Here is a 10,089-nt window from a genome sequence, read left to right as displayed (position 1 = left end):
CCACATTACATCAGGGCCACTGCTTCCTGTGAGGACATCTTCACCACACCAGGGCCTATACTGCTTTCTGAGGCCATGTAAATTTGACCAGAACCTGCGTTACTAGCTGATGTCATCTACATTACACCTGGGCCTGTGGTGCTGGCTGATGCGATCTACAATACACTAGGGCTGTGCTACTGGCTGAGGACATTCACATTACATCACGGCCTGTGATGCCGGCTTCTACCATCCACATTACACCAGGGACAGTGCTTCATGTGAGGCCATCTTCACCACACCAGGGCCTGTACTGCTTTCTGAGGCCATCTACTATTTCACCAGAACCTGCTTTTCTGGCTGATGCCATCCACTTTACACCAGGGCATGTGTTGCTGGCTTAGACCAACTAAATTTCACCAGGGCCTGTGCTACTCGTTGATGCCATGCACATTAAACCAGGGCCTTTGGTTTTGGCCGTTACCATCCACATTTTTACCAGATTGTGTGCTACTTGCGGATTCAATCCACATTGCTGCAGGGCCAGTGCTCACTGTGAGGCCATCTTCACCACACCAGGGCCTGTGCTGCTGGCCAATGCCATCCACATTTCACCAGGGCCAGTGTTGTTTGCTGTGACCATCCACATTACACCACTACCAGTGCTTCCTGTGAGGCCATCTTCACAACACCAGGGCCTGTGCTAATACCCGAGACCATCCACATTTCACCAGGCCCTGTGCTACTCGTTGATGCAATGCACATTACACCAGGGCCTGTGGTTTTGGTCGTTACCATCCACATTTTTACCAGAGCCTGTGCTATTTGCTGATGCAATCCACATTGCACCAGGGCCTTTGCTGTGCCAATAACATCCACATTACACCTGGGCTTGTTGTGCTGACCGATATCATGCACATTTCACCAGGGCCAGTGATGTTGGCTGAAGCCATACACATTACACCAGGGCCTGCGTTGCTGGCTGAGGCCAACTACATTATACCAGGGACATTGCTTCCTGTGAGGCCATCTTCACTCCACTTCAGCAGGGCCAGTGGTGTAGACTAAGGCTATTCACATTACACCAGGGTGTGTGGTGCTGACCAATGCCATCCATGCTTCACCAGGGACAGTAATGTTAAATGAGGAAATCCACATTACAATAGGGCCAGTGCTCCTTGTGAGGCCATATTCACCACACCAAGGCCTGTGCTGCTGGCTGATACCATCCTCATTTCACAAGGGTCTGTTCTGCTGGCTGATACCATCCTCATTTCACCAGGGCCTGCGTTGCTGGCTGAGGCCATCCACGTATAGATACTGTTTCGCCCGAAACAAAGTATATTCCCCAGCACGGGGATATTGAATTCTATAAGATAAAGCCATAAATATGTGTATCTGAGTTTTCTATCAAAAGTTACACCTATTTATATGAAGTTGTACAAAAACGCTTTATTTCGTCAAGACAGTGCGTTTCTTGCAATTTCCATGCATTTGAATGGGGAACTCGCCCGAAACCAAGTATAGGTTTCATTATGTGAATAACTTTAAAATCTTAGCTCAAACAGCTGCAAAACCTGTTTGCCCAGCACGGGGATATTGAATTCTATAAGGCAAAGCCATAAATATGTGTGTCTGAGTCTTCTATAAAAAGTTACAGCTGTCTTTATGAAGTTGATCAAAAACGCTTTATTTCACCACGTTAGTGCATTTCTTACAATCCCATGCATTTGAATGGAGTTCTCGCCCGACACAAAGTACAGGTTTTCATTTTGTGAGTAACTTTATGCTTTATTTCACCACGTTAGTGCGGTTTTCGCAATTACATGCATTTAAATGGAGTTCTCGCCTGACACAAAGTATAGGTTTTCATTATGTGAATAACTTGAAAATCTTAGCTCACACAGCTGGAAAACCTGTTTCCCCAGATGCTGAATTCTATGAGGCAAAGTGCGGTTTTCGCAATTACATGCATTTGAATGAAGTTCTCGCCGGACACAAAGTATAGGTTTTCATTTTATGAATAACTTGAAAATCTTAGCTCAAACAGCTGCATAACCTGCTTGCCCAGCACGGGGATATTGAAATCTACGTATAAGGTAAAGCCATAAATATGTGTCTGAGTCTTCTTTTAATAAGAATCAAATCAAAGCATCTATTGTCATTCAAAGCTTTTTTTTGTCATATGTCACAATTATATGAAATATAATTTCTCTGTTCAATGACATTCTTCCTTTGCTGTCCATCTACAAATGCCATGGATAAGGGTTAAAAGAACAGGATAAATAAAGATATAAAATAAGCATAAAAATAGTGGAAGATAAATAAATAAGTCAAAAAATAAATAAGTTAAGATAAGTGAGGTATGCAGATGTCGATGTATAAAGGAGCTCAATGTGCAAAATGAACTTAGTGTGCAAATTGTCCTGATGTGCAAATTGCAGTTGAGGTATGTCATCTGTTCAGGAGTGGGGAAGAAGGAGTTTTGAGTCGGGATGTTCTGGATTTCACACTTCTAAACCTTCGTCTCAAGGACTTAAGTGTGAACAGTCCATTTTGGGGGTGTGTGGGGTCTTTGAGGATGGAGGCAGCTCTCCTCTGGACTCTTCATTGGCAGATGCTCTGCAGAGAGGGCAGCGGAGCCCTGATGATCTTCTCCCCACAGTTATTATCACGCTCTGCAACTGTTTGCAATCCATAGCACCAGAGATGGTGATTACCAGATCACCATCTCTGGTTATCTGTAATCTGATTACTTTTTTCAAGTAACGAGTGAAGTAAGGGATTACTATTGCAAAAACGGTAATTAGATTACCGTTACTTTCCCGTAGGAACGCTGCATTACTGCGTTACTAAAACCGTGATTTTTTGCGAGAATGTCTCACGACAGTGACGTAAGCGAGTGCACCGTTAGTGACAACAGCTGTGTGCAGATCAACAATGGATCATGTATCGATTGTGGGAGAGAGTATGAGGGTGCAGCGTTTAAAGCGTGGAAGTACTGACCTTACTTTGAGTTTGATTCCATAAAAAGTGACAAAAACATTAGTGTCCATCGTGCGTGGGAAGAAAACTTCTTACAGCGAAAAAAAACCCTAAACTTCCGAGCAAGCACCGAGTGCGCAACGACGTAATGGGAAACTCACAGAGAAAGTCGCGGATTCTTCAACTGACCGCGGCACACCTGCACCAGGGTAAACCTCCGCCTACCGCAGTCCTGCTTTACAGGTGAAAATGGAGCAACAGGACCGCTGAGTCTTTGACTTTATTTATTTTCTGCACAAAAAATATTTTATTTTATGTGCTGGAATGTGCAGAAAATAGGTTTAAATGTTAAACTAATTTATTCAAGTCAGAGAATGTTGCATATAATTAAATTTTTGCTTGATGCATAAAGTTAAAAGATTAAAACTAATAAAACAAGTTTTAAAAAGAGACTTTTCCATTTGATTACATTTTATATGATGGATTGTGCAGAAAAAGTAGAATTGGGGTGAAAGATCTATCACTTTATCACCTCTTCAGGTTGTAAATCGTGTTTTTTAAAAAGTAACTAAGTAACTAAGTAATTAATTACTTTTGAAAATAAGTAATCAGTAAAGTAACGGGATTACTTTTTTGGGGAAGTAATCAGTAATTAGTTACTGATTACTTTTTTCAAGTAACTTGACCAACACTGCATAGCACCATGCAGTGATGCAGCTGGTCAATGTGCTCTCCACAGTGCAGCTGTAGAAGCTGCTGAGGATCTTGGCCAACATACCAAATTTCCTCAGCCTCCTCAGAAAATACAGCCGCTGCTGAGCCTTCTTGACCAGCTGTGTGTCCAGGTGAGGTCCTCACTGATGTACAGCTGTCTTTATAAAGTTGTACCCAAACACCTATATCACAGAGACAATGCGTTTCTCACCATTACATGCACTCTCAGTGGGTCATACGTTATCTTTCTCGCCTAAAGAAAAACGCTTCTTCATTTTGTGAATAACTTGAAAATCTTAGATCAAACAGCTGCAAATCCTGATAGCAAACAACAGGGATACTGAATTCTATAGTATTCATGCAGAAATATGTTTGTCTGTGTCTTCTTTTAAAAATTACAGTTATCTTTATGAAGTTGTACCAAAACACCTCATTTCGCCCAGACGACGCGATTCTTACTGTTACAGTAAGTTACGTTGGAATTTGTGTTAGACTTCGTTCTTTTTTTTCCTTTTTCTTCTTTATAATTTAACTGACACTGAAAAATTCTGATCATCATGATTGAGCTTCAGGAAAGCAATGTTATACCCAATAAAGGAGGGCTGGTTAATAGTGGTTAAAGGTTGGTTTTGATATACAAGTAAAATGGCCATGTCTCTATTCAGTTTAAAGTCTGACCCATAACTGACTTTATCTAAGTTTTAGCCACCACTGGTCTATATTTTCATTAAAATAATTTGAATAATTTTGTTCTAGCTGATTATAACAAAACTTGAAGTACAAAAAAACCCCAAACCAGCTATTCCAGATTGAAAGGATCTATGCTGACACAGTGGTTTATATGAATCTACCTCTCATACATGATACAACGTGATAATGTAAATGTGACAATGTGGCAGGTTAAGTCAGGGATGTCAAACATAAGGCCCGGGGGCCAGACTCCAGTCCACCTTACTAGATGGCACTATTGGAAGGAAAATGTGAAGAACAGAAATGTTGAACTTTTAATTGTTTTTTCATGAGTTTTAAAGGTTTTCCTACTGACGAAGATTTTCTTGGCCCTTCAAGCTACACCTGAGTAATCAAATAATAGATTTTTGTAATATTACAAAATTACTTTTTAAAATTTGAAACACAAAGACTAGCACTTCATTTATTTATTTTTAATATAAACTATCTCAGGATTACATGTGTAATTGAAACATTACTTTCACTGGTCCCATCCACATAAACTCAAAGTGGGCTGTATGTGGCCTGTGATGTAAAATTAGGTTGTTGTTGTTTTTTTTTTTGCCTGTCCCATTTGGTTCTTTAGTCGTCAGAATTGTTGTCTGAAGACCAACAAGGATACCCAATGGATTTACTTTGCCAAATGGATCATCGTGGCATTGCCGTATTGGTCCATTTGATCGACCTTTGTTTTTATTGTTTATTATATTTTATTTTCAGATGTTACAGACGGGACAGACATGAGTGAGGGATAGGAAAGGGAGAAAGAAATAGGAAGGAAAAGAAAAACAGAAGGGGAGAGGGACAGTGAGAAAGGGAGAGAAAAAAATCTCCTGGATCACCTGTTGAGAGAAGAAGAATAGAAAACAAGCAAAAAAAAAACCCAAAGCAACATACTAAACACAACACCATCGCATTAATCTAGCTAAGTGTAAATAGCAGTAAATACTGAATATTCAATGTTGTTGTGCAGCACGCAGGACAGACAGCGCACAATGTGCTTTGAAGTAGCAGCCAAGAAAGGTGTAATTTAAGTCTATGAGCAGTGAACACCCGTGTGCATACCTGTGTGGGTCAGCGCGCTTGTATTCAAATGGTTTCCCCATGTAATGGTCTGCAAGAGGATGTAGCAAAAAAAAAAACGCGCACGCTTTAGTTCGGATTTTCACCATTTTGTCTTGACTTGTGATATTGTTATTCATATGGGTTTTTGAAGAGGTACTTCTAGCAACCACAAGGAGGAGTATTGTACATACACTTGACATATTTGTCCTAGTGTCTCGCCGTCGTACGAAGTCTCCGCCTTCGTGGATAAGAATCCGCTGCGCACCCTCTGTAGGTCTTTGCAGACGTCAACCGTGGTAACTGCTGTTTGTCCCTTACCCGGATTCTACGTGTTAAGGTATTGTTAGCGTATGGGTACATGCACTGGTATGACAAATCGGTGTTAACATCGGTCGGTTGTTTTCTCAATACCGATGGTAAAATGTCTGAAGTGAGCTTTTATTAAAGTGATGTTAAATTGGTGGTTTTTTTGTTTGTTTTACGCTCAGTACAGTCAAAGGTCCAGGTGAAATTTGTAAATTGCTATACTTAACAAAGTAGTATAGCACGCGGTTTCGGTACGATCCTGGAACGTAACGTGGCTTTTTAAGGTACTGCGCTGTACTGTGAACAAAAGAAACCATGTGTATGTGAAGGCTTGGGCCTACTCGTGAAAAGGTGCGCGGGTTAGGTGTTCAGCTCGCTGTTTTGACATAAACTGGATGCTCAGGCATGAAGGCAACTAGTAGTTAACAGGGTGCAGTTTGCTCCTCTTAAACTTGCTTGTGAAACCGCGTCGACATGCCAATAGAGCGCCTTCCGCGTGTCGTTTTACCATTGTCTAAATTATGGCAGACATCTCGATTCGTCAAATAAAGGAGTGACATATGTGAAGCTCGAAAATTTATCAAGGAATTTTGATTTGTCAGTAGCCTATAGGAGTTAACTGTATTGTGCCAAAAGAGATTTCCGGTATTTTCCTAAAAGCGATTGCGGGAATTTAAGCTGTTAGAAGTCTCTTGCTGACCTACAATCTGTCAAAAAATAGTTTAATCCTATCTCTCACTTAGAATGTCACGTAATTTGGAGCCATAAAGAGCCGTCCTATCACAAAGTAGCTGATGCAATGAGCTTTTAGCAAAGTCATTTTTATATATCCGGGTGAAGGGTGTCATTCTTATGTCTAATATTTTTTACTTAGATTAGTAAATAGACGGTAGTCAACGGGATATTCTTAAATATTTAACATTTATTCTTATAAATGTTAAATACTTAAGAATATCAAGACATGGCCCAGAGATGATCTTGAATGGCAAAACACAGAAATGACATTAAATACAACTGTTTTAGGTTACATTCTTTTTAAAGTAATTGTATACATTTCAGTATTTAGAAAGTGTGCAGGAACGATGTATGTTTAGTTGTGTGAAACAGACAACCTCAAATACTAAGCTAACATTCAGGGGACATTGTCAGTTTTACCTGCAGAAATAATAATGAGCCTGCTGCAAATAGGCTTGAACTTGACCCTGCATTGTAGAATAAATGAATGGATCTCATTGGGTAATACTGCTCACATGAAGAGGTGGCACTGGGAGACTGAGATTAGCCCTCGATTTAGAGTTGAGCTTTAAAGCTTGAATGTGTGTCTTTGACCTGTCACACATTGTTGTAGCAGTTAACAGTCAAAACTAATATTATCTTAATTTGGTGTTATATCCAAAATAATATTTTCCCTGTAATTTATCTCCAATTATTAAAAAAAAATAAATCCCTAAGCAGTGAGTCGCTGTCACATTCAGAGTCTTGACAGCATGATGAAGATCAATGTGTTCACTGTGTGGGCGGGGCTGCTAGTTCAAGTTTCTGTCCTCTTTAAATGATCACAGCAAGATGCATACTAAGCCAGGTTGCAAGCTGTACTAGCATTTTCTTTACAATGGGGTCCATGCCCTCAGCATCTTGTCCTCTCATAGTCAGCCCCGCTGCTGACTGTGTCAAATACAGTAAAGTGCTGTGAGTAACTTATCAGACGTGTTCTTTCTGCAGCACATAGGCTGCCTGTTTGTCTTCATCATTCTTGTCTATTTTCTTTCAGAGTCATGGCTGAGCTAAAGGAACGCACATTCATTGCCATTAAGCCTGATGGCGTGCAGAGGGCCATCATTGGTGAGGTCATCAAAAGGTTTGAGATGAAGGGCTTCAAGTTGGTGGGCATGAAGATGCTCCATGTAAGTATAGACTGAAAGAATCCAACCCTTACAGGTGAAACTGTATCATAGTGGTCAACATTTTTGCCCTTAAAACATTTTAACCATCTGCAACATATGCACAGATATTGTAAGTGTGCCAAGTAATGGGTAAGCCTGATTAGCCTACTCATCTGTTCCTGAGTGAAGCACAGCCAATTAGCTGTTAAGGTCTACTGATCCTATAACATTTAACCTGATATGGTAAGGTGCTGCTTTATGTGAACATCAAGTTTGCTTAAGTTATAAACCTGCAACACTTAAATATTTCTGTTTAAACATCTGTCCTGTTAGCGTTGGTGTGATAAACATGTTCTGATGATATGGTACTGGCCTAAATTTCCATGCAATTTCTGAGAAATTGGTGTGATTGTTTCTACACCCAGACTTCGTCTGTTGCTTGCGGCTAAAAAGCTGGGGGTAAACATGTTGATAAAGTTGCCAATTATATGCAGTAGCGAATGGGTACTAATGCAGTTTCTAGAGCTGCATCAGTACACATATGGTGACAACACAGTTACTGTGATACTACAACAGAGGTCTCGAACTCCAGTCCTCGAGGTCTGGTGTCTTAAAACATGTGTCCCTGTTGCAACACACCTGAATTAGGTCATTATAGAACTTGACTACATGCTGAAATGGCAACCCCTAACCCTACTCGAGTAAATTTAAGTAAATGTAAGTGTTTGGAAAAGTGTACTTCTAACAGTACTTTGATTGCACCATGTTCATTCACTCATGAGCTGCTGTAACATGAATCAAATGGCTGCATTGTATGCTACTAATTGTGTGTTGCAGCAGGGGCACATGGAAAAGTTTCAGGACACCGGCCCTTGAGGACTGGAGTTCGAGACCCCTACACTACAATTAGAGTGCTTCATCTGAAATTACAAGTATTACAGCAAAGCAGCGAGTGAAATGAAGTACAAATGATGACTCACAAATTAGGATGTGAAAGTGAACATTTACGAAACTGCCTTGTTTTCTTTGCTGCAGGCCTCTGAGGACCTCCTGATGAAGCATTATGTTGACCTAAAGGACAGACCATTCTTTCCTACTCTCATCAACTATATGAGGTCTGGTCCAGTGGTTGCCATGGTAAGACTCTATGTATGTATGCATGTCAACAGTTCAAGGTCAGATCTTAACCTCATTATCTGTCATGGTTGCTTCAGGTGTGGGAAGGCAAGGGTGTGGTGAAGACAGGCAGGGTGATGCTGGGAGAGACTAACCCTGCTGATTCTAAGCCTGGAACCATCAGAGGAGACTTCTGTATTGATGTCAGCAAGTGAGTTATCTTCGCATGATGGCAGATGTGAAACAATAGCGTGTATGAAGTGTATAGTCACTTTCTGACTCTGTCCTCTTCTTAAGGAACATCATCCATGGCAGTGACTCGGTGGAGAGTGCCAACAAGGAAATTTCCTTGTGGTTTAAAGATGATGAGCTTGTCAACTACACTAGTTGTGCCTTCAGCTGGCTCTACTGAGCTGCTCTGGGTCTGGAGCTCCCACCTCACCACTGCTTGGGCACAAAGTGAAACTCTTGCCTCAGATTTCCTGTGGTAAGCTGTAGCCTGGAGGGAGAAGAACTTGTGTAAATCCTTTGTCTTTCACAATTCACCCCTCTTGTCCTTTACATTACCACTGTGCTCTGATTTGGTCTCTGTGGGGCCACGTGTAGTCCGAATTCATTCCTGAGCAAGGACCATCTAGTCCTTCAATGTACATCGTTTAATGATTCCAAACCTGTCTTTGACTGTCTGTCTTGTTAACGGTAATTTGCTTTACAATAAAATAAAATAGCTGGCATCCTGTCTGTGTCATTGGTACTTATGTTCCTGTGTGTGGGGGGGGAGGGGGGGTTAAAATGTGGTGACTTTAGGCAGGATTAGTGTTAATTAGCCTGACAGTCTGTATTAGCAACTTCCTAATCTGACTAGATTAGGAAACTGCTTTCATACTGTCAATAGTTTAAAGCAACTTTATCATCCTTCCAGACATTGATGACTAATAAGAAAAATCTTTTAAGACTTCCAACTATTAAATGAACCATGTCAGTTTGCTGAGGAAAGGGGATTGGGTTTTTGCAATTGGCAGTGATCATTAAAAAACTTGAATTGGGTTCACAGTTCATCTTCCAGGTCTGAAAGTGAAGCTGATCATCTCACAGTGTTTTATGGCTATTATATCCCACCGGGTCAGCCAGCAGCATTGATTCGATGATTCAGATTTTCAAATTGACAGAATCTAGAGGTACAAAGACAGATTTTTTTAGTAGATAGAGGTAAACTTTTCTGAAAATCTTGAGAATGAGGCAGTGCAGTTCATCTCTAACGATCAGTCTGTGCTGTGCACTTCGCTGCAGATCAGTGCCAGAACTAGTTTGT

The 10,089-nt window shown here is 40.8% G+C and overlaps 1 protein-coding gene across 1 annotated transcript; it reads left to right on the top strand.

Annotated features, from left to right (window-relative positions):
• Positions 1-5,653: 5,653 nt before the first annotated feature.
• On the top strand, positions 5,654-9,338 carry LOC146662932 (nucleoside diphosphate kinase A2-like). Its single transcript, XM_085415522.1, has 5 exons — positions 5,654-5,809; positions 7,550-7,682; positions 8,697-8,798; positions 8,876-8,988; positions 9,075-9,338. The coding sequence occupies exons 2-5, from the start codon at positions 7,554-7,556 to the stop codon at positions 9,187-9,189; spliced, it is 459 nt and encodes a 152-aa protein (XP_085271648.1). The 5' UTR covers positions 5,654-5,809; positions 7,550-7,553; the 3' UTR covers positions 9,190-9,338.
• The last annotated feature ends 751 nt before the right edge of the window (positions 9,339-10,089 follow it).

This window comes from Rhamphochromis longiceps, linkage group LG8 (assembly GCF_057381845.1).
Source record: "Rhamphochromis longiceps isolate RC_006_pf linkage group LG8, R_longiceps_female_GT1.1, whole genome shotgun sequence".
In the NCBI taxonomy this organism is placed as follows: domain Eukaryota; kingdom Metazoa; phylum Chordata; class Actinopteri; order Cichliformes; family Cichlidae; genus Rhamphochromis; species Rhamphochromis longiceps.
Note: the sequence above shows the minus strand (reverse complement) of the source record. Positions and strands in the feature narration are given on the sequence as shown.

Coding starts and splice junctions, on each gene's coding strand:
- LOC146662932 (XM_085415522.1), top strand. CDS start 7,554: ATGGCTGAGCTAAAGGAACGCACATTCATTGCCATTAAGCCTGATGGC. Junction 7,683..8,696: donor TGGGCATGAAGATGCTCCAT/GTAAGTATAGAC, acceptor TCTTTGCTGCAG/GCCTCTGAGGACCTCCTGAT. Junction 8,799..8,875: donor CTGGTCCAGTGGTTGCCATG/GTAAGACTCTAT, acceptor TGGTTGCTTCAG/GTGTGGGAAGGCAAGGGTGT.